Genomic DNA, 24,235 nt, shown 5'->3' on the forward strand with positions numbered 1-24,235 from the left:
GAGAGAAGAAACACACAAACTAAGAAGTGCTATTAATCTTGATAATTTTCATAAAAGTGTTATTTGTTTTCCTATTTCACCTTCTAAAATGCATTTTATCTTTTCTTATTTATTGTTATTGCAAAGACATTTCTTGGAAAAACATCATTTAATATTTTCTTGAAAGTCTAAGTAGATATAGGAACACAATTTTTTCTTCAAAATTGATCGTTAATAAGGACTGTTTAAACATGTAAATTTTTGTTATCAGTTTAAATTCATTATTTAGTTTTTAGGTTGATAAATGGTTAGGTCAGAGGTGTAAAGTGATGGGTTATAACTACAAGTTATCTGCTGTTTATTTGGTAAATCATGCTCATTCAATTTATTGTTTATGTTAGGGTGCATAGACTCTACACAACATCCTGAATTAGTCACTAATAATAAACTCCATAAGCTGAAGAAAGAACAATTTCAGCCTAAGGAGCAGACCGACCTTGATCCATTTGAGGAGGACCATTATGTTTTGGTTGGTGGATATAAAATGACCAACCAGCATATGTTAGTAACCCGATTGTAAGATATGACACTTTCCACACAGGAAGTATGAGATTCTAATGGAGGGTTTATAAGGCCTTGAACTTTCCATCTACAACAATTAGCTTTTGTGATGTAGTTCTTGTAATTATTTTCTTTTTGTCGTATTTTTAAATTATGGCTTTTTTTAATGGATAAATTATTGCTTGTTAATGTTACCTATGTGGATATGTTTTCTTTGGTCTATGTTTGCTTCAGATATTGCCTAGAGAAAATTATTATTATTATTATTATTATTATTATTATTATTATTATTATTATTATTATTATTATTATTATCTTTTTTTTTGTCAAGGTGCCAAGAGTAACTAAATATCTCGAGATTTGCATATAATTGCATTCTTAACTGAATGAGATGATATCAACTACATTGTGCGATATAAACCTCAACATTCACAACATTCAATTGACATACACACTCTTTGACATCTCTGAATTGCTAGTAATGAAAATTGCCACAAAAACACTTATCAGAAATTAAATTCCAAAATGCATTTTGAAAAAACACATTCTGAAAATTAAAAAATGTACATTTAGAAATGCATTGCAAAATTATTTTTGGTAGGTATTTTTGTAACTTTAAACATGATTGGCGGTTTTAGACCGTTTAAAACTTAAATTTAAATTTTGGTAGGTATTTTTATAACTTGCACACTATTGATGGTTTAAGACTGTTAAAAACCGCAAATGTTGATTAAATGTCGATTGAATGTAAACACTGTAATATAGGTTTAGAAATCATTTTCCAATATCACTCAGACACTTCAGATATCCATATCAATTGGTGTAAACCAACATGTAATGATAGCATGCAGTTCAAAACAACAATAGAACATAAATCTTTTTCATAAATTGAAATGAAATTCCAAACATAAACTAAATCAGCACATAAAATAAAATGGGACTGAATTCCGTTCACAAATTTGCCGAACTCATATTGCAGAGGAGATAAAGTAAGATAGAATGGTAGAGACATCTCCCATGTGGTCACCCTCTTTTTTTTGGTGGATCGTGATCAACCGTATATTTAAGTTTCACATGCATATACATAATTTACAGCTACTTTTTACAGCTACTTTATGTATCATATACTCACATTTACAGACATCTTACAACTCATATATGTAAAACACGTTTTCATCTAGATTCAGTTTTTTCTTTTTTTATCAAACACTAATATGAAACATTATAACCCATACATGGTCACTGGTCAGTAAATCACAGGATAATCACATAACGTGGAAAGTACAGAAGCTCTCTTACTAAGCCTTTGGACCTCCTCTGGTTTCTATCAAGCATTTTTTTGAGAGATTGACAATTGAATCTGCAATGACTCTGGCACTGGACTTCATGTATCCACCTGAAACATGGAATGGCAAATAAAGACAACCTGATAAAATCTCCAATAGGCTGAGAATATAATTGAAGTTTCCAAAAAAAACTTTGTTGCATGCATGGACCGGTTGAGAATGTTGCCAATTTCCACAATTAATTTCCTAGAACCTATCTCCATTAGGGCATAAAACTATTAAGGTCCCACATTGACTAGAGATATTGCTAAATAAGTATATGTATATGGTAGAGTTAGACCTAACGCAAAATCGTATAAGAGCTTATCCTAGATTCATTTATTGAAGAACACCCATATATGAGCCACCCACACATCTTCACTCATGTAAAAGTTCACGACTATGGTAGGGAGGGAAAAATAGCAAACCTGAAGTGAGCATGACTATAGGAATGTTCTTCTCACGAGCAAACCGAAAAACTTTCTCATCTCTAAGAGCAATTCCATCAGGACTGATCTGCATGTACAAAATAGCAATATCACCCCTTGCGATGAGTGGCAAGGGAATTAACTAAAACACAGACTCATAATAATGACATATTCTTTTCATGTAGGAACTACACATCAAGAACAAATGACCAGCCAACTGAAGTTAATACAGGTTTATAGTTTACTGCGATAAAGTAGATCCAAGAATACAACATTACCTTCAACCTTCCTAATGGATCACCATCTAGGATGTCAGTTCCAGCATTATAAATTACCAACTCAGGTTTAAACCTTCGCGCAGCAACCTTGAATAACAAAATCAAAAATAGGTAAAAGGAGTAGAATGGAAGGGAAGAAATAGAGACTGACCAGTCAACTGATAATTTTCCTTTCCTTTGGTTTGATTTTCAAATAAAGAACAGCAAGGGTAAGAGAAAAAAACATATGGAGGATCACTGATATCGTGGGATAATTGTATAGAATATGCCAAAGCAAAAATTATATATATGTAAGGATACAGCTTATCTCCAGTGGGTACTCAAGCCATGAATATTATTAGTGAATAACAAATATTACTATGAAATGTAACATACCTCAAGTGCCTCATCTAATTTCTGCAGATACTCTTCTGTAAGAGTTCCACTCTAAAAGATAGGTGGGAAAAGAGAAATAAATGTTATAGAAGCAAATCAGAAAACAATTAAGACCAAGTTTCAACTGATATAATGAATATACCTTTACTTCAACTTTCTGATTTATGTAGTTTCTTGCATCATAATCCTAATATAGAATGCAGAAATGTTAATAAGAGTTTGTCATAAGCAGGTCTTAAGGTTATTAATTGACGATAGTCATATCAGCATACATGCACATTTTAAACTAAAAACAAATAACAATTCATTGCTGTTAATGGACCACCTTTAGATACATATTTAAGCTTTTTCCCCCTATAATATAGTGGAACAAGCATTACTCGAACATAATGACAAAGCATCACTATTTATAAGGTAGTCATTAATGTTTTAATCAATATATCTTTTAGCAGAACCATTTTCTGGCCTCCCACTTCATTTACAAGCCAATTGCAGATGCAAACAGAGAAATTCATAGCATGTACAGCTTGGTATAAATAACATTTTCTAGAATGTTAAAAGGTTTCAATTTAAATCGAGGCCCTAGTATTGATTATGTTGAGGTAAGCCTGATAAAAAGATGTATATGGAGGTTAGCTCAATAAACATCGATAGAGAAAAGCCAAAGAAAACTCATAGAGAAATCATTAAAGAAGACCTTAATGTAAATGGCCTTTCCAAAATTTGGCTCTCACCACAACAGGATCAATACCTGGAGCATGAGGTTACCACTATTCGAGAGACTGTCAAATAAATGCAAACTTAGTCTTGTGAGACTAGAACCCCTGAGGTCATGACATGACATGACCTAGCTCACAAGACAGCACCCTTCCTGATGTAAAGATTCACGCTCTTTTTTTTTTCACCAGTGGAATGTAAAAATAAAATTGCAATATATGCTTTATAATGCTACACCACAACGGGATACACAGGGAGAAAGATTCACCGTTCATGGCAAGGCATATGAGATGATGATACAAATGAATGATAGAACCATAGGACACAGACAGCATATCAGAAGTCAGCAAGCAATGTTGAATAGATGAGACAAATGTATAAAAAATAAATGCAGAAAAATGGCTTCATGAATGGAAAATAAAAAGTTCGTATAACAAATCTCAAAGTAAATAACTTACCCAAGGATATATTCCAGGGTTATACATATCCAGGATATAGACTCGGCCTGCCATTACAAAGTTCATATTAGTTGAAACTGAAAATACTAAAAAGATACAAAGTCAAATACAAGGAAGAGAAAGTTTTGTGGCCATACTATCATCAGCAAAGTCCGTTTCATGACCATTTCCTTGATGTGCATCAAGATCAATGATCATCACTCTGAAGATTTTGCAGGCAATTTTTGCATATAAGTTCATGGAATAAGCTAATTTGCAATTGCAATGATCAAATATGACAGTACCTTGAAATATTCAACCTAACAAATGCAAAGTGGATACATAGGGAAATATCTGCATAAGCACAAAATCCACCTCCTTTTTCTGCAGAGCAGTGATGAAAACCTCCCCCTACATTAATGGCCCATCCTCTCTCCTTTGCAAGTTTCACAGCCAGTATAGTTCCTCCAACCTACCATTAGAATAAGAGTAAGATCAGATTCTAAGAGATGCAAACCAGAATTCAAGACCAAATAGTTACTTTACCTGCTTCCTGAATGGGAAAAGAACTTTATTTTGCACAAGACAGTTGGGAAATAACGCCACAGGAGGGACCTAAATTTTATTAGTTTGTCAGTAAGTCTTCAATATGTCAACCTTATAAAGCCTCAGCAAGTACAGCTCTGTAATAAAAAAATAACCAATGGAAACAAATAAACTAAAGAATTCCAGCACAACCATATTAGTTTGTTTCCACTATACAACAGGATGATAATTTTTATATTAATTTGGACATAAACTTCCATTTAAGGCATTCTCAGAGAAAAGTAAGGAATAATGATACTTAATTACTTATAGATCACAAAATAGTAAATAACTGCCTCAAGCCTACACGGAAGTGTAAAGTACCTCAATTATCGTAGCAACATTTGAACTTTCCTTCAGGCTATTCAAGTACGACTCTGAGTGCACCTTTAGATAAAAAAAAGGAAAGAAAGAAAATGGACTCAACATCAGACATTCAACTTAAATTAAATCAGTTTGAATCATATTGTTTGTTGTGAAAATCATAAATGGTAAGCATAAAAAAGTCAATATAGTAACTTCAGCGATCAGAATATAAGCCACCAAAAAGAGAGGATAAATTTTCTTCATCAGGAACTTGGGCAGTAAAACACAAATCTTTCATATAAAACTACTTAACACTGGTTAAATAAGATAAAGGTAAACGCTATCACAGGCACTGACTGAAGAATAAAAATATAGAAGGTATTTATTGAAAACTTCAGCTGTGTTTGTGCTCGAAAAATGTTCAGCTTTTTAAATTGGCCAGATAATAAATGTTGGTAAATACTTATAAATTTTATTACTTGGTTTAGAACAACACTCTAACAAGACCCTGTGATAATCTCTATTAAACCACTTGCTTATTTGAGCACACAAGTTTCAAATATTCATATACAATTAACAAAGATATATCAAGAAATCAAGCGAAATTAACTTTTTTTTGTTTAAACCACATGTATCCTCTCTATTGAGATTTGAGACAATCCTGTTTGAGCCGGGTAGAACTTCTATGGGCAGCAAAATTCTACCAAGTATTTAACGCAACTGTATTCATAGGACACGAACTCAAGACCTCTACTTAAGCTAGAACAACCACGTGTCAGTTGATCTACGCCCTTTACTGAGACAATCCCGTTCGAGATGGGTAGAACCTCTATGGGCGGCACAAGACCGAACTTGAGACCTCTACTTAATCTAGAACAACTCCGTGTCAGTTGATCTACGCGCTTAGTGGTATCAAGAGACATTAACTCGTTACACAAGTTTACAATTGAATTACTTTCTGCAATTAATCATAATGGAACAAATTTTCCCTTCTACTTTTTTCTGCCTTGAACCCACGAAACACATTTTAACTAACTTTCAATGTTTATCCAAACCAAACACCATTTACCCCAACAAAAGCTTCCCCCACAATGATTTCCTAATTCCTAGCCACATCGTCGAAACGAAATCTATCTAGTTTCCAAACACAGAGTTAGTAATGAGAATGCATCTAAAAGCAAAATGAACAAAGTGATTATTACCACTAGTAAATCATCCTTGGAAGCTTCAAGAGGCTCAACAATGCATTTCTTATCCAAAACATCAAAAGAGACAAGAAATCCACAAATTCGTCCCCATTTGGACGAATCAAACGGGTGCCTACAACAATTAACAAACAGTTACACAACTCTAAATGCAAATTGATAACTGATTATTCATTATTCACCACAAAAAAACTGCAACTACACAAGTGAGTAAGCTAAGTGAAGTGAGTGAGGTAATCGCAAATTGCAGAATCGAATCGTTGCTTACAGTTTCTCTATGCCGAGAAATGAAATATCGTAAGACTCGGAGTAGATAAGCGGAACCTGAACCATGAAAAACCAGAGTTCAAAATTCAAGAAGCAGATTCAAAGGGTGAGGGAAGTTGGTTAGTTCTTTCTTACCTTGGAAGGAGGCACATCGAAGTAGAGCTTGCTTGAGAGGATGCGGTTGCGCGCAAGAGCTAGAGCGTCGGTACCAGAAGAAGACGACGACATCGGAAGCGACGGTTCATGAGAATCGCATGGGGAGAGAAGAAGAAGGGGTGAAATTTTGGCGGTGGTGAACTATGAAATAGTGGCTGAGCCACCGAGATGACGAGTTGACTCAGTAACGGTTTTCGGGATAAAATTCATGAAAATTCATGAATAAGCGAAAAAGAAAAAAAAACTTTTGTAAGCACTAAGCGAAAAAAAATCACTATGAATTTATGAAACTGTAATAGTGTAATATCTGAATTAAGAATAAAAAATAGGTTGAATTTTTTTTTTGAAAATGAAAATATTTTGATATAGTAATATTTTGTTATGTTTTTTCCTTGCTGTTAAATGAAGAAAAGGACCAGTGTATAAATTCTATAGAAAGCTGAGGACCTTGTTGTAATAACTAGTAGTTAGTTACTTTACTATAAATATAAGTTTGTTATGTTAGTTTTGAGATTGATTGTAACAAACTATCAGATTGAGAAATCTATCAAAAGCTTCGAGCTTCTTCTTCTTCAACCTCTGGTTGTTCAATTCTTTGATGGTATCAGAGCCCTAACAAGGGTTCTGCCATCACCACAAGCTTCCGCAACCATGGTGAATACCAGAAATCTGCACAACAATGGAGGACCGCAAGTTCATGTGGTACAGGATCCGAGTCAGAGTACATCATCGCCGTATTATATACATGCGAGCGAGAATCCATCTGCAGTCATGGTGAATCCGCCACGGAATGGTCGAAATTACAATGGTTGGGCGCGAGCAATGAAGCGCGCGTTGGTAGCGAAGAACAAATTTCGTTTTCTCAATGGAGAAATTCCGGTGCCAAACCCTACAGATGCAATGTTCGATGCTTGGGATCGTTGCAACAGCTTAATTCATTCTTGGATACTCAATTCGGTAACACCTTCTATTGCTAGCAGTATTGTTTTTGTTGAAAATGCTTGCGATGCATGGAGAGATCTTAGGGATCGATTCTCTCAAGGAGACCTAGTTCGAATTTCTGAAATTCACAATGAGATTAGTTTGATGAAGCAAAATTCTATGTCTGTTGATGAATATTATACAGCTTTGAAGTCTTTGTGGGAGGAATTAGAGCATTATAGGCCAATTCCTCAATGCATTTGCGCTGTACCTTGTAGGTGTGATGCAATTAGGAATGTGAAAATGTATAAAGATCAGGACAATGTTATCAAGTTTTTACTTGGATTGAATGAAAATTTTGGTGTAGTGAAGTCACAGATTTTGATGAGTCACCCTCTTCCACAGTTAGCTAAAGTAGTTTCACTTGCTATGCAACATGAGAGACAGAATGGAGCAGAAGAAATTGATGATAGTCAGGCTATTGTTAATGCTGCAGAAGGAAAGAAATCATTTGATAAAGGTTATGGAAGGGGTAGATCACCAGGAAATTATAGACCAAAGGAGAAATATTGCACTTATTGTAAGAACGTGGGTCACACTGTTAATAATTGTTACAGAATTTATGGTTTTCCAACTGCTTCAGCTCCAAGATATGGAGGATCAAGTGGTCCATCTCACACAACCAGTCATGCTAATAATGCAAATGTTGAAAAATATGAAGAAGAGGAGGACACACATTCACAGAAGGAGAATGAAGAGTTGTTCACAGCAGATCAATACAAAAGAATTATTGCTATGATCCAACATGTAAGCACTGCATCAAAGAAAGAATCAGAAGGGGGAAATGCTAGTGTGAACCATGTGGTGAAAGCATCATGACACACTTCAGGACATGGTAAATCCTTAGTTCTTTCTTGTTCTAGAGTTTTGTCCAGAATTTTATCATGCTCTAGAATCTTGTCCTGTTCTAAACAATATAACAGTAGAGACTGGATTATAGACTCAGGGGCTAGTGACCACATTTGTTTCAATAAGTTAATATTTGAAACACTTAGAAAAGTCACTAATCCTATTGGTGTGAAGTTACCTAATGGTACTGTAATTCATACATCTTATGTTGGTACTGTTAGGATAACTAGTTGCATTATGCTCACACATGTTCTCTATGTGCCTGAATTTGATTACAACCTGATTTCAGTGCACAAGTTGGCTAAGAGAAATAACTTTGATGTTATTTTTGGTGCTTTTCATTGTTTTGTTTGGGAATTCATTACTTGAATTTCAGCAAGTTAAAGATTCTCTACAGCAGGCTTTTGGAATTAAGGATTTGGGAGTTTTGAAGTATTTCCTTGGCTTAGAAGTTGCACACTCAACAACTGGTATTAATCTTTGTCAAAGGAAGTATTGTCTTGATTTGCTGAGAGATTCAGGAACATTGGGCAGCAAACCAGTTTCCACCCCTCTTGATCCCTCTGTGAAGCTTACTTTGAATGAGGGAGAACCTTGCTCTGATCCTGCTAGTTATAGACGTTTGGTTGGAAGGTTGCTTTACTTGACTACCACTAGGCCTGACATATCCTTTGCAACTCAACAGTTGAGTCAATTCATGAGCAATCCCATGGATTCTCATTTTCAGGCTGCTGCTAGGGTTCTTAGGTATCTTAAGAATTCACCAGGTCTTGGTCTTTTCTTTCCTAGAGATACTTCTATCTCATTACAAGGTTATTCAGATGCTGACTGGGCAGGGTGTTCAGATACTAGAAAGTCCATTTCTGGCTATTGCTTTTATCTTGGTAGATCCTTAATTTCATGGAAGGCAAAGAAACAACCTACAGTATCACGATCTTCTAGTGAAGCTGAGTATCGAGCTCTTGCCTATGCTACATGTGAGCTTCAATGGTTATTGTTTCTTTTACATGATTTGCAGATTCCATGTGAGAAAACCCCTGTTTTATTTTGTGATAATCAAAGTGCACTTCACATTGCTGCTAATCCAGTGTTTCATGAACGCACAAAACATTTGGAGATTGATTGCCATATTGTTAGAGAGAAATTGCAAACTGGTGTGCTCAAATTACTGCCTATACCTACTGCATTACAGGTTGCTGATGTGTTTACCAAGGCTTTGCAGCCCCGGATTTTTCAAGGTTTTATTAGCAAGCTTGCTCTTATTGACATATTTCGCCCATCAGTTTGAGGGAGGCTGTTAAATGAAGAAAAGGACCAGTGTATAAATTCTATAGAAAGCTGAGGACCTTGTTGTAATAACTAGTAGTTAGTTACTTTACTATCAATATAAGTTTGTTATGTTAGTTTTGAGATTGATTGTAACAAACTATCAGATTGAGAAATCTATCAAAAGCTTCGAGCTTCTTCTTCTTCAACCTCTGGTTGTTCAATTCTTTGACTTGCTATTTTATTTAGCACTGAAAATTGAATGTTCTCCAAGTTAGCCCACTGAACGTTGGACCTTCTAAGCGGTTTGCTGCTTGTTTAGACAGGATGATCATGATTGACCCTACATGCTATATTCTTGTTATCTAACATTTTAACTCTACTTATTCTACTAGTGGTCATTGAGAATGATTCTCTTGAGGTTACTCGATTGCTTTCGCCCCATGATATTAACTCTCATCCTTATGGTGATTTAACACAATATATATGTAAGTTATAGTTGGAGCATGAGGCAATGACGTTCCAACACACTTTTAGAGAAACAAATTTCATTGCTGATTACTTAGCTTGCAATGGGCGCGGCTTTCCATTTGGTACCAATCTGGTGGAGTCTCCAATAGGAAATTGTCATAGCCTGTTAGTTCAGAATAAGGGGCGAGGTTACGTCCTCTAGCATCTAACCCTGTTTAGCTTATGTTTTGTTTTGAGGCCTAGCCCCTCCTTGTAAAAAAAAATAATAATACCTCCTCATTGATCTTAATAAAACTCTCATTAAATTTTACGGTAAAAATGTATAGCTCATTTAAAAGTGTAATATAAGAAAAAATGCAAACCTCACTTAAAAGTGTGTATGCATTTTTTTCCATACCACATCATGGAGCCAATATATACTCATTGAAAATTAAGTCTTCAAGGGGTAGTGAAGTTGGGGGTGGTCTCTTTAGTTTTGCTCAAAAAGTAAAAATGAATGTAATGACCATTTCACTTGATATGTGACATGAGAGCATATATAAACCACATCAAAGGGTTACTTGTCCGAATGAATTGAAGTTGAGAGCAAACGTGTGAGGTGGAAAATGTGCTCAGAGCTGGAGTACTGTTTGTTGTTTGTCATCTTCCAACTTGTCTGAAATTGAAACAAATAGGACCACATGCGCAGTAGGCATTTCCTTTCATTAACTTCCAACTCATTCATAGATAATGTTTGCCATTAATAATCATCATTGTACATATAAACCTACACAAGGAAGGCTAATCTTAACAAAAAGAATCAACAATGCTGCTCTACTATTTCCAGAATAACAACAGCTATCAAAATCATTATATCATCATCAAGAGTTTGGTTCCTAGCTAGGCCTAGTTGCAGAAGCAGACACACCACACCATGGCCACAGATGACCCTGTAAGTATTTTTTGCTACTAATATTGCAAATTTCATCAAATTTACTTCATCTCATTCTAGCCTAAACAAAATTGCTTCATTTCATTAGTTGGGGTGTCAAGATTCATGAATAGAGTGTGATTTTTTGTTGTTGTTGTGAATTTTAAGGTTATTGAACAAGCGTTGTTGGGATCTAGGACCCTAGGAGAGCGTGTCTATGCGGCGTTGATGCCACTCATAGCTGTGGTTGAGGCTCTGGTGTTTGCTGTGGCAGGTTGTTTTAACCTTTGTCCACTCAGAAATGTTAATCAGGAACAGACACGTGAATGTACTGCTAAGGATTTTGCTCGCCTTGCGAAAGAAACCAGATGTAAGTAATTAGTCAATTCCATTGTGTTTCGTTCCCTTCCAATCTCGCAATGATCATAATCTCGCACCCAGAAGCTACTCACAGGAATTGATTTTGGGTTTAGAATTTCCCAACATGCTATCAGAAATTCAGAATTCTGAAGTACATGTTTGCATTTTACTTTTTATTTCATAGTAATGATGATATGGTAGCCCCTCCCTTGAAAACAAATTCTAATCCTTTGTCGCCTTTGCAGCAGCAAAATGCCAAGTGTATTAAAGTTTTGACCAATTTTACCTTTTATGAATCAAACTGGGCCATTTAATATAAGAATCAAGGGCCAAAAATTTGCAGCAGAGAATATGGCTGAAGAGGATCCATGTTGCTCAAAAACTATTTTCAGTCAATAGTTTTTACTTTATGGGTGACTTAAGTTCACATTGCACATACATGATGTGAAACTTGAATGTAGAAGGATCATATGCTATGTTATATGCGGTGGTTTTCTATCATGGTATAGATTTGCAGGTTAAGGTTATAGTATATGTTTTTTTGACAGTGAAGGTCATAATATATATATATATATAGTAGTATTATATGAATGGATCCTCTGCCATGTGGGGAACAAAGTTATAATTAAATGGTACATACACCTAACTGATTTGAATTTGATCACTCTCCATATTTATTATTGCTAAAAACTTCACACAAGTGGGGTTTCATGCCAGCTTTGATGTGGTGTCTCTCCATGAAAACAACTCTCTTGTAAAACTCTGAATCTGATACAGTAAACTATGATTTTTACCTTTCTCCCTGTCAAAATATTATCTCTCTCTAGATTACTTCTTAGAGCATCTCCAATGGTAGGAACTTATTTTGGGACTTAACTCAATTTTTATGGGCCTAAATTGCCACATAGGATTTAAGACACTCATAAGGTTTTCATGCACATTTCACTCTAGTGGTTGAGATCTTATTTTACTTTTGACTGGACCCACGGTACCTAATATATTTATATTATTTATTTCTCTCCCTAATTTTTACTTTGTTTATGGTATTAAAGGAGAGAGAAAAAATATTATTTTATTTAAGATCCCACATTTGAGAGTACTTGAGCTAAGGCACGTATCTTAGTTTTTGCTAAGATCTCATGCCATGTAAGATAGCTCCAATGGTGGGATCTAATAAGATCCGGATCTTATTTTAAGGCCTCAAAATAAGGACTCCATTGGAGATGCTCTTAGATGGGTAAACTTGTGGATTTCAAGTGAAAGATTCCTTTTTCTCTGCACTTTCAACCAACCCTAATTTTGCTCTACAAATTAGGCAATGTGTTTGGATTCAGTGGGTTTGCCTTTTCTTCTGCACTTTGAAGACTTAAATTTGTAACATATGAAACAATAAATAGTTTCTTTGGTATCCAAAAATACAAAGTTAGTCACATTAGTCCATGAAAGATAAAACTTGTTTAGTTGTGGAAAGATGAAAATGATGATTAATTTAAGTCCTTAGAAAGGGCTAACTCGAACATTTTTTATCTTCCTAAATTAAAATGACAATGTCTGTAAGGAACTGAAGTAATCTACCTCAATTATTTAGGAACCAAAATTGTATTTACTCTTCATATAGTCTCTCTCAATCCTCAGCTAATGTATCCCTTTAAGGGGCTTGAATTATAAACCTGTGCTGTATTTTTATATGGATGGAATGTAACTTTTTTAAGCCTGAACTATAATTTTATATGGATGGAATGGAACATATAGTGCAATACAAGTTCTGCACTGGCTATAAAATTGTAATTTGCTGATATGAACTAAAGAATAATGGATTCTAATGATTGGATTTTCTGCTGTTAACAATTTGCAGTTACTGTTAATGAAGTGGAGGCCCTCCATGTGCTGTTTACAAAGTTAAGTTGCACCGTAATTAATGATGGCTTGATTCACAAGGTAAGATCTGTCAAGTGGTTAGGCATATATTTATGATTATCATAGACAAGTCCTCTTAAGCTAACAGAGGACAACTTTAACATTCAATCTTAAGATCAACAATGCTTGATGCTACTGAAAATTGGGTAATAAAGGATCAACAAGAGGATAAGATAAGTGTTACAAGATGTATGGTCATCCAAGAAAACATGAAAAGTTAATGTATTAGAGAGAAAGATGGAGCTGCATTTGAACAATATTATTAAGAGGACACAACATAAAAAAAAATCTGGCAATATATTGAGGGTTTCCCTTAAGTCTGTGATGCAGTGATAATTGTATGTTTTATCTATTGTAGGTGGAGCTTGGATTGGCACTATTTCAAAACCCAAATGGAGAAAGTCTTTTCCTGGATCGAGTAAGCAATTCTTATATTTTTCAGTCATGGCGCTTTTCTTCATGTTAGTTACTATATTGGAAATGAAATCAACTTTGGAGGCCTACATAACTGATTCACTTCAGAAAGTGAAAAATAAAAAGCATAATTGAATATAGCTGAATAGTTGTTCAACTTTTTAAATTACTTTTGGGGAAAACCATTTTGCTGCATTTCAGATGTAATCTTCACATAATAGTTTTTTCTCTTAATTTATTTGTTATAACATGACTTTTGGCTAATTGGTAGAAGTGCATTAAACCAACTTGAAGATAAGTGAACATGATTCAATTCCCCTGAAGATGCATCAATTGAAACCCCTGATGGCCAACTATGCCTTAAGTACATAATCACAGGACACATAGAACATGCAAATGGAAGCATTTAAATACTATCTTTTGTTCATACATTCATGATTCCTTCACAAATTCCTTGAATATACTTATGATATATGCTAAATGTTTCTTCTTTAGGTTTTTGATCTTTTTGATGAAAAGAGAAATGGTGTTATCGAGTTTGAGGAATTTGTCCACGCGCTCAATGTTTTCCATCCTTATGCTCCTATAGAGGAAAAAAGTGATTGTATGTTCTAATGAGACTATCTCTTGGCTTCATGCAGTGAACTCATTTTTTCTTACATCTAATCTCTGTCGCCTAATGATGTTGTGCAGTTGCATTTAAGCTCTATGACCTGAGGCAAACTGGGTTCATAGAACCAGAGGAAGTGAGTGCACAAGTTCATTTTTAAGCCTCGTCACATTTTGGTATCACAAGTTTATTATTTGGTGAAATAGTTAAAGATCTTTTGTACCCAAATGTTGTTTCAATTTCCTGTCCAACCAATCAAGTTTTGTCATGTAAATTAAAAAAGACATGAGTGAGGCATTAATATGGTTTCTTATTTATATGTCCAAAATTTATTGATGGGACATGGAATGAGACACCCTTTTGGAAATTGAAGATTTCAATCAAATTTTTATGTATTCAGACTCAATTTTTCTTCCATTCTATTTCCAATCACTTTTTCTTATCTCTCTTTTATTTTTCTATCACACCACCTATCTTATATGCCACTTTTCTCTTTTATATTTCTTTATCTCTCCATGGTGGAGGTGAAGTTTGAGTGTGGATAATTTTTTATTGTTAAATGGTTGGTTTACTTGGTTTTAGGTCAAGCAAATGGTTATAGCCATTCTGATGGAATCGGACATGCACCTTTCTGATGATCTTCTTGAAGCTATTGTTGATAAGGTCAGCTTCTATCAAATATGAAAATGAGAAGTGCTACCCACACTTATTTTAACACTCCTTTTATAACACTTCCTCTTTTATTGGTTGAAATTTATGTGGTCTTGCCAAATTGGGAGTAGGACCCATATAATTTAGTAGATCCCACATGGATTTCAACCATAAAAGAGTGTTTAAAAAAAGAGTGTAGAGAGCATTTGTTATATGAAAATTTATCTTAAGTTGGGCATAGTAATTATATGGCCTTAACTTTATATGCAGACAATTGCTGATGTGGATAAGGACAATGATGGTAAAATCAGCAAAGAAGATTGGAAAGCTTTTGTGAGTAGAAATCCATCCCTCTTGAAGAACATGACACTTCCTTATTTGAAGTATGGAACTTTCCTTTTCTGATCCTTCTCATAAAGTCATTTGAAACTATACCTAATTGTGTCACTTTGTTACCTTAGGAATATCACCACTGTGTTTCCTAGTTTTATTTTCACATCAGAGGCTGAAATTTGAGAAGAAAAATATGTTCGTTTGGGATCAAGTTCCATGGAAGCCTTACTGCTGTGAAGGGACAAGGGTAAGAAAGAGAACTAGAGAAGTGTTTTCTGAACAAACAAAAGGGAATGATTATCATTTTTGTGGCATATTATTCCTCCATCTAACTACCTGTGTGCATCTACATATCCAAGTGCTGCTTGATGTACTGAATAGGAGGAAATGTTTGTCAGCATTTTAGCTCTCCATTGTACATAGATGGGAATGAATTGACAGCTTCAAGAGAGACATCATGAGTGATGAATAAGGCTCCTCTAAGTTAGTTTGTCCAAAAGAGCACCTGAAAAAATCTATAGAGAAAACAAGTGAAGTGTATGTATTATTATTTTACCCACTAGGGTGGGCAACCTTCTTCTTGGTCCACTGGTGCACCATGCTTAACACACCATTTGATTCAGGAATCTTGGAATATTCTTTATTTGAACGGTTAGGATTTGATGATGATTAAAAGGGTAAAAATGGAAATTGACAACCCTCTTCTTTCTCCCTGCTCCTGGCTTGCTCGCCGGCAACACCCTTCACTGCTCCAAGCACACAGCACAACACAGCTCTCTCTTCACTTGATTCGTTCTTACATTCATCCCTCTGCAATACTCTTCGTTTTCGACCTCAATCAATGGCTTCATATCTCGCCGTCAAGCGCCTCCTATCCTCTGGCCACCTCTTCAGGTCTCTGTTTCGCTCCGCTGCTTCTTCTTCCCGCTCCTTCAACACCAACGCCGCCAGTGAAGGAAGGATTGGCGGCGACGACAGATTCTTTGGGTCGGAGCTATCCGGCCACCGCCACCGCCATCTCCGAACAAAAGACACCCAATTCACCATCTACGCAGTCACTAGTTGCGGCAGCTACGCTGCCCACAAATTTAATTAGGGTTTCGACCCACCCCTGAATTGGGGCTTCTTTCTCACCTGTTCGTTCTTCAGCCAAGGCCACCGCGCCGCTCGCCGGAACCACCGGGCCGCGCCTCCATCACCACGATCTTCCTCTGTTTCTTCTTTCGTTTTTTTTTTTCTCTTACCCAGTGTCGTGTTTGTTTCTTTTTATCAAAAAGGGGGCCGATTTCTTTAATTAAAAAACAATGTAATCAAATGTCTCATAGATGTGAATTATGATTGAGAAATTATCACTGTGTTTTTCTCCAACATTTCCAGTTCAGATCAAGAAAATTTGGTAATTTAGGAGCAGGTAGGGAGGGGAGAGGGGAAGGAAGAAGAAGAAAGAGGGAAAAAGTCTAAAATAGCCTCTGGTGCACCGGTGGACCAAGAAGAAGGTTGCCCACCCATAAAAAAAAAAAAAAGGTTTTTCATCAATGGTCAATGGCACATGTCACTCCAAAGTCATTCCATGCCTTCAATTTTTTTAAATTTTTTCTAATATTTATATCACTAATACTTAAAACAATTCTTGCCTATCAAAAAAAAACTAATACTTAAAACATTAACAATACTATAAATTTTCGAATTCAAAATTATCATAGTTTTGCGTTTCTCCTTAGGGGTTATCCCTTGAAGTGCAATATCTATTGGATGAAAAAAAAATTGTTAACCAATTTTCATCTAAAAGGTTACAAAATCCCACATCGAATAGTGTAGGAATCTTTGTCATCAAACTCTTTGTAAAATAGGAGTTGAGATTGAAAGAAATCATACAAACACAAAAACCCTTCTAAGTATAAAAAGAGAAATCCTTTTTAGAGAGTAAAGTGAAGAGTAAGTAAAGGGGAGAGTAAGTCATTGCTATTTTGGGTTATGGCTCAAAGTATACTAGCTTGAAATTGCCATGTTAGAGTCACTTTTCTTGAGTAATTTTGTAAGCTTATGAAAATATATTGTATTTGTTATATTGTTTATAATGGAGGTTATTATTGGCTGGGTCCTTGACCTTTTCTTCTCACATTGAAAAGGTTTTCACTGTAAAATCTATTGTACATTTTTCTAGTAATCAACTTTTTTTATTATCATCTTTACCTTAACAATTTTGGCCGACCCAAATCACTATCGTCTTGGTCGTTCTAGAGGATTCATTGTCAAGCAAACATTTTGTTGGTCAACTATGACGACCAAATTGAGATTCATCTCAGTTATGGTAAGCTGAGTAAAAATAGAGCGGACATGATTGAACACCTAAAAGCTGCCAAAGTGTAGTCATTATCGTGAAAGTTTTCCAAGATGACTAACGCCATGTGTTCCTCCATGGAAGACTTCAAGTCAGGAAGCTCCACATCATTGAAGGGCTAGCTCTTTCAACATATATTTTTTTCTCATTCACAAGACTTGTCACAAGCGAGGTAAATGTTAAGGGCAAAGGTCATATGGAACTAAAGCATCTCGAGTTTATGAAAAGAAGTTGTCATTCAAGCTATTGTGTAGGTGTGTGCGCGATGACTCTCTAAAAAACACAAACACTCAAAACCCGTTGTTAGAACCATGGAAGACACTGTGACTTTCGTTTTCACAATTCAACTCCAGCACTTTTACGGAGGAGGCCCGAAAACGTTTTTTTGTTTTGTTTCTTAAGGTATTCTCACAGTCGGCAGCCATAGACTAATCTCCAGAGACTCTAAGATCACATTAAGTTAGTAAACTTCTCCTAACAAATCATCCTCCAAACATATCGAACTCTTAACCAGATGCTAAAGAGCAACCAGCAACCTGTTGGTGACTCATTAATTATTTGTTTTTAATTTTGATTTAATAATATATTTTTAAAAAATATGTACTACTTGAATAAAAATTTGATAATAAAATAAAATGTTTTAATAAAAGCTGTGTAAAACCCTAATTCATAGCTTTCTCCCTTCATTTCCAAGTTATCAGTTTAGCCGACATCCCCTTCTTACAAAACCTCATTCTCACCTTGCGCCTCACTACTCTTTCACACTCTCTCAGAAATGGCGAAGAAGAAGGAGCGCAAAGTCAACGTCTCCGGCAAACCGAAGCATTCCCTCGACGTGAACCGGAGCAATGACGCCACCAAGAAGGAGGTGCGCTCCGCCGCCACCGTCCGCCGTCTCAAGATGTACAAGTCCAGACCCGTTCGCGACAAAGGGGGCAAGATCTTATCCCACGAGTTACAGTCCAAGGAGCTTCCCTCCACGCGAATCCAACCTGATCGCCGCTGGTTCGGTCAGTCCTCTCCTGTTTCATCAATTCATTGATTAATTATCATCAAGATTTTAGGGTTTGATGTGAGAATTTTAATTGTTTTGGTTGGTTTCATGATCATCGCAGCGAACACTAGGGTTGTGAATCAGAAAGAGCTTGAGTTTTTCAGAGAAGAGCTGCAAACTCGTATGTCAAGTAATTACAATGTTATTCTCCAGGAGAAGAAGCTGCCCTTGTCACTGCTCAATGATCATCAGAAGGTTTGTTTATTTTGGTTCTCTTCAGTTGCATAGTTGTTAATGTGTGGAATTTTTTGATTTATTGATTTGTGGGTTTTTGGATGTAGCAATCAAGGGTTCACCTTCTTGATAGACAGCCTTTCACGGATGCGTTTGGACCCAAGACTAAAAGAAAGCGCCCTGGCCTGTTGGCGTCTGATTATGAGTCCTTAGCTAAGAAAGCTGATGATTCACATGGTAAAAATTATGGCTTCTTTGTGATTTAGCATGTTGGATTCATTGTGTGTTTTTTTAGAGTAGAGTTTTTCAATTGGGGTTGTGTATCCCTGACGTTGTGGATAATAAATAATTAGGGAGAAATGATGTTGATACGGCCAGTGTGGTGGAGGCCTCGAGTCCAAAACTATGATGCGGCGTGTACACTGAACCATGATTTAAAACCTTGGAAAAATAGTTTTTGAAAAAAAATCAAGAAATTATTTTGAAGATTTTTTTTAGCTTATCCAAACATCCTTACTTTGTTTTCTTGTTTTCCATTGGTGTACCTATGCTCTGTTTGGTTCAAACTTCAAAGGAGAGTAGGGGAGGGGAGGTATTTTAATTAGATAATTTGATCGGTTTAGAGGCGGGAGCAGAGGGGAAATAAGCCTCTTCTTGTTTGGTTTGTGAGGAAAGACACGGATAGTAAAACAAATATACTTTTTATTCCTTACTTGAACTTCTAAACACAATGTTGGGTTTACAAATATATGTAAGGATGTGTCAGGGTATTTTAGTCACATGATCTATCAGCCCTCCATTTTCCCTAATTTTGGAAGGAGCTAAAAATTGAATCACAGGTGATTTTGGTCCCCTCAATTCCCCTCCCACCCCCTCCAGAAATTCGAACTAAATAATATAACATAAAAAAAAACCCCTCCCCTCCAACCCAGCTGTATGTTAGTTTATTTGCTTAACTGAAAGTTGAAACTGAATGACCACACTTTTTGATTCTTTTGTGGCAGTGCTTGTTTTATGTGATTCGTCATTTCTTCAACCAATTAATGCTATAGTTAATGTAACTATTGTTAATATTTTTCTTCATTACTTTTCAGAAGCTTTTGAAGAAAAGTACGGTTCTAGTGGAACTGCAGAAGCTGATGAAGCAGATGGATTTAGAGATTTAGTGCGGCATAATATGTTTGAGAAAGGTCAAAGCAAACGCATATGGGGTGAACTCTACAAGGTCATAGATTCTTCAGATGTTGTTGTCCAGGTAAAATCTCATCTTTTGTAGCAATTTTGTTCAACTTTCTGCATATGTGTATGATCATGTTGACTGATCCTGACATGACATGCAAGTGTGTTTACTTATTAGGTAATTCGATTTGGTGTCTAAACTCTAAAGGTTAAAAAATTGTACTTTATGATGGACATGTCTGCTGCAAATTGGCATGCGACCTTACTCTGTCAAATGTTAACATGATTTTTAATTTTCATAAAGTTTGTCATGATAATATTTGGGATAAAAGTTAAAAGCTCAAGAGCTAATATTCCACTTTTCAAGTATTTCTTTCTATGATAGTTTCATGTTTCTTTCATGTGAAGAGTCCATAGTAGGTCAAATTTTGTTCTGACTGCCATATTCCACGGAGTTGGCCTACACATTTCTCTTCTACTTTTCAAGTTTGAATGTTAATGTATCCTAATGCAGGTTCTAGATGCAAGGGATCCGCAAGGAACACGGTGTTACCATTTAGAGAAGCATTTGAAAGAAAATTGCAAGTACAAGCACATGGTGCTTTTACTGAATAAGGTTATTACTTATTAAGATCATTTTATGTGCTTGACATTGTTCTAAAATTTCACCAAATACCCTAATCTATTATTTTGCAATATATCACATTTTAAATCAAATTTTTTGCAGTGTGATCTGATTCCTGCTTGGGCAACAAAAGGATGGCTTAGAGTTTTGTCTAAAGAATATCCAACTCTAGCATTCCACGCAAGCATTAACAAGTCCTTTGGAAAGGTATATGTAGTACACCTGATGTTTTAGTTGTGTTACTTCGTGAAAGAAATAAAATATTGTTGAAGTTGGAGATAACACATCTTTCTTTCCTCTCCTTTAACTATTCTGTATCTTCAGCTATTTGTTATTTTCCTAATAGCCATTATCATGATTAGGGTTCACTTCTATCGGTTCTGAGACAATTTGCTCGATTGAAAACTGATAAGCAAGCAATATCCGTTGGATTTATTGGATATCCAAATGTCGGGAAGTCATCAGTGATTAATACACTGCGAACAAAAAATGTAAGCATTCTTTCTCCTTTACTTCTTCTGGTTGCTGCTTAATTTGTTTGGCGTGGAAATTAATCCAAGCATAGAAGCTCAAATTTATTCTCAAATCCTCTCTGGACTCCATGTTCAAAGCATGGTTGTGGAATAAGTATTTTAACATGTTGATTGACGTGTGCCATTATGTGTCAAAGGTCTGCAAGGTTGCTCCAATTCCAGGGGAAACAAAAGTCTGGCAGTATATAACTCTTACAAAGAGGACCTTTTTGATTGATTGCCCAGGTGTTGTCTACCAAAACAAAGATACTGAAACAGATGTTGTGCTAAAGGGTGTGGTAGGTTTCTTTCTGTATTCTCTAATTTTATTTGTCAAACACTTAGTGAATAATATTATGTTCGGACTCTTTTTTTCATTTAGTGTTACTTTACTGAGCATAATAACTTCATTGGACTCATGTAGATTACTCCACCTAGTGGGGAAAGGCTTTGGTTGTTCTAATTTGTTGTTAGGGCTTCTCGTTTTACTTTTTAGGGATATGGTGTTAACCAGTCAAACCGGTAGTCTCCAGCGATATCATCTAGCTTGTTGGGTTGTTGTCTAGTGGTATATTATTGATTGTGATTTGTAAAATTCAGTTCCATAATGAAGTATTCTTAGGTTTTACAAAAAGGAATATGGGCTAGTTTAATATCTCTTTGGGATATTTAGCCCAGGCACAGACAGACTAGTGGTGTTATCTGCGGGCATTCATGCCCACAAAATATGATTATGGTCAATATTGCTTCACTAGTATGCTGATTTGTTAAAATGGTGACTATCTATTATAGATACATAATACTGTGTTGAGTTGTAGTGAGTTAACCTATCAACCTAATGATCATTTTATGTTGTATTTTCTAATTGCCAGGACTCACGCTTGTTTTACTTGCTCATTGAATAATTTACTCCTGCTTTAATATGCTAACAGAAGTCCTAGTGAAGTTTATTTTGCTTATTAGTTTAATATCTACATTAGATTATTACATTCTGGCTAAGTACTTGGTTTATTTTCAGGTACGTGTAACAAACTTGAAAGATGCTGCAGATCATATAGGTGAGGTTTTGAAACGTGTGAAGTTGGAGCACTTGCAAAGAGCATATAGAATACAAGAATGGTATGTTTCTTTGCCTTTCTTCATGGTGACAAGTAGGTTTGTAAAGCGTGTTGACCTTTTGTATTCTTGTGTTTGCTGATGATGACCTAAGCTTCCAATCTTTGATATTTACAAAATCTGTTATTGTAGTTGATAGAGAACATCATTTTCTTACCATTTCATCAAACCAACCGACATGAAAACTAAAGACTACTAAAAGTAGTTAAAGTGGTTCAAAATCGACTGCCTGACCCTATTATATCAGGCTGCAGCTTTTGGCTCAGCTGGTCTGATTCTTAAAATGTGAAAATCTCTATGTGAAGGCATCTTGTAAATTTTCCCCCCTCTGCCCCCTAGTTTTAGCACCTAATGATGAATCATTAAAAGTAAATTGGGGATGACATGATCATTCTACATGTGACTATGACATGCAGTTAATACTTACATTGATTTGCTTGTCAATTTGTTAATATAGCTTATGTACAACACTTGGGTTTTCAGAATATGTTTTTCTTGTCATCAGGGTTGATGAAAATGACTTCCTACTTCAGCTTTGCAAATCGACAGGCAAACTTTTGAAGGTATTCTTTCTGAGTTGATCTAGTCATCTAGATTCTTAGTTTTATATTTTCTTGAAGCAATTCATTATAGGATTGTTTTTGGTTCTGACCATCAGCTCTATCAATGTATCTAGCTTTCTTCATGACGGCTTAGACTATATATGCTTTCTTTGTGTACATTCTTCTATTCATGAGATATCTATCTTTTGTCCTGACTGGCTTATGAGCTAAAGCAGCAGTTATTTTCTGCTTGCTTCTCCTCTTGAAGGAGAAACCAATGCAATTCAATGGGTAATTTGGTATCCCCTTCCCCCTCTTTTATGTCAGTAGTTTGTCAAATTGTTTCATTTGGGTATTCATTTAATTCTTTTTTTTTGGAAGCTTTTTGCTTTGTTAAGGGCTGTATGGCAGACTTTAGTGTGACATTTACTTGTGTTCCAGGGAGGTGAGCCTGACCTGATGACTGCCGCAAAGATGGTACTTCATGACTGGCAGAGGGGTAAAATTCCCTTTTTCGTTCCTCCCCCACGACTGGATGACTTGTCCGAGGAACCTAATGTTAATGGAATTGATGTCGCTGATGGCGTTGATAGCAACCAAGCATCTGCTGCTATTAAAGCTATCGCAAATGTTCTTTCATCCCAGCAACAAAGAAGTGTACCTGTTCAGAAGGATTTATTTAGTGAGAACGAGTTGGAAGGGGAAACTGCTGATCAATCTCTGAACACAGGGGATCCAGACACTACAGATCCATCTGAGGAGCTTCATTCTGCTGAACTGGTCCCAACAAAGGAGTCATGAGTTTTGGTGGCAGCATAGCTGTTGGGGGTATGAGTTGGTTTTATTTCAATTCCTGAAAAAGCTTTCCTTCCCATTTGCAACAAGGAAATCATGAGTTTTGGTGGCAGTGTAGTTGTTGGCGTTTGCGTTAGTATTATTTCTATTCCGGAAATTTAAGTAGAAGTTTAGGGCAATTTAAAAGTTGAAAACCATTTATCAACCTAAATTATATAGCCATGTAACTGCGGAATTATATCCATACTACCTTTTTGAATTTATTTGCTCTATATAGGAATAATGACTCTTTGCTTTAGAATGGGTTTTGTTTTACTGATTCCAATTTTTGCTATGACAAAATAGAATGCACAGGATCAGAATCTGTGATAAATGAAATATATTAGTTACCTTTGCCCTCATCGCCTTGTATGGAATTGAACTCTTCAATTATTTCATTTGCTAGCCTCTCCACATGACCATGCATTGGGAAATATCGGAGCCAAGCTCAATAATTACACAATACTATGAAAAATT

The 24,235-nt window shown here is 35.7% G+C and overlaps 3 protein-coding genes across 3 annotated transcripts; 2 read left to right on the top strand and 1 right to left on the bottom strand.

Moving 5' to 3' along the window:
• Positions 1-1,465: 1,465 nt before the first annotated feature.
• On the bottom strand, positions 1,466-6,863 carry LOC130718950 (histone deacetylase 2). Its single transcript, XM_057569605.1, has 13 exons — positions 6,599-6,863; positions 6,465-6,520; positions 6,194-6,311; positions 5,010-5,072; positions 4,647-4,715; positions 4,406-4,572; positions 4,259-4,323; positions 4,122-4,168; positions 3,089-3,133; positions 2,947-2,997; positions 2,572-2,658; positions 2,294-2,381; positions 1,466-1,936 (listed from the first exon to the last, which is right to left on the bottom strand). Exons 1-13 carry the CDS (start codon positions 6,689-6,691, stop codon positions 1,839-1,841), a joined length of 1,047 nt encoding a protein of 348 aa, XP_057425588.1. The 5' UTR covers positions 6,692-6,863; the 3' UTR covers positions 1,466-1,838.
• A 3,922-nt stretch (positions 6,864-10,785) lies between these two features.
• On the top strand, positions 10,786-16,017 carry LOC130718834 (calcineurin B-like protein 10). The gene is made up of 9 exons (XM_057569462.1): positions 10,786-11,117; positions 11,265-11,466; positions 13,312-13,394; positions 13,732-13,791; positions 14,283-14,391; positions 14,481-14,533; positions 14,980-15,060; positions 15,319-15,431; positions 15,510-16,017. Exons 1-9 carry the CDS (start codon positions 11,100-11,102, stop codon positions 15,562-15,564), a joined length of 774 nt encoding a protein of 257 aa, XP_057425445.1. The 5' UTR covers positions 10,786-11,099; the 3' UTR covers positions 15,565-16,017.
• A 2,379-nt stretch (positions 16,018-18,396) lies between these two features.
• On the top strand, positions 18,397-24,020 carry LOC130717901 (nuclear/nucleolar GTPase 2). Its single transcript, XM_057568300.1, has 11 exons — positions 18,397-18,732; positions 18,838-18,971; positions 19,058-19,187; positions 20,045-20,205; positions 20,644-20,745; positions 20,857-20,961; positions 21,117-21,245; positions 21,425-21,565; positions 22,285-22,385; positions 22,888-22,945; positions 23,366-24,020. Exons 1-11 carry the CDS (start codon positions 18,498-18,500, stop codon positions 23,723-23,725), a joined length of 1,656 nt encoding a protein of 551 aa, XP_057424283.1. The 5' UTR covers positions 18,397-18,497; the 3' UTR covers positions 23,726-24,020.
• The last annotated feature ends 215 nt before the right edge of the window (positions 24,021-24,235 follow it).

Source organism: Lotus japonicus, chromosome 5, assembly GCF_012489685.1.
Source record: "Lotus japonicus ecotype B-129 chromosome 5, LjGifu_v1.2".
In the NCBI taxonomy this organism is placed as follows: Eukaryota; Viridiplantae; Streptophyta; class Magnoliopsida; order Fabales; family Fabaceae; genus Lotus; species Lotus japonicus.

What these genes read in the sequence shown, in the direction of transcription:
- LOC130717901 (XM_057568300.1), top strand. Translation starts at nt 18,498, where the DNA reads ATGGCGAAGAAGAAGGAGCGCAAAGTCAACGTCTCCGGCAAACCGAAG. An exon ending in ATACACTGCGAACAAAAAAT is followed by an intron (nt 21,246 to 21,424) that starts GTAAGCATTCTT and finishes TATGTGTCAAAG; the next exon opens with GTCTGCAAGGTTGCTCCAAT. An exon ending in CGACAGGCAAACTTTTGAAG is followed by an intron (nt 22,946 to 23,365) that starts GTATTCTTTCTG and finishes CTTGTGTTCCAG; the next exon opens with GGAGGTGAGCCTGACCTGAT.
- LOC130718834 (XM_057569462.1), top strand. An exon ending in AAAGTCTTTTCCTGGATCGA is followed by an intron (nt 13,792 to 14,282) that starts GTAAGCAATTCT and finishes TTTCTTCTTTAG; the next exon opens with GTTTTTGATCTTTTTGATGA. An exon ending in ATGACACTTCCTTATTTGAA is followed by an intron (nt 15,432 to 15,509) that starts GTATGGAACTTT and finishes TTGTTACCTTAG; the next exon opens with GAATATCACCACTGTGTTTC.
- LOC130718950 (XM_057569605.1), bottom strand. Translation starts at nt 6,691, where the DNA reads ATGTCGTCGTCTTCTTCTGGTACCGACGCTCTAGCTCTTGCGCGCAAC. An exon ending in CCAAGGATGATTTACTAGTG is followed by an intron (nt 5,073 to 6,193) that starts GTAATAATCACT and finishes TTTTATCTAAAG; the next exon opens with GTGCACTCAGAGTCGTACTT. An exon ending in TTTTCCCATTCAGGAAGCAG is followed by an intron (nt 4,573 to 4,646) that starts GTAAAGTAACTA and finishes TTCTAATGGTAG; the next exon opens with GTTGGAGGAACTATACTGGC.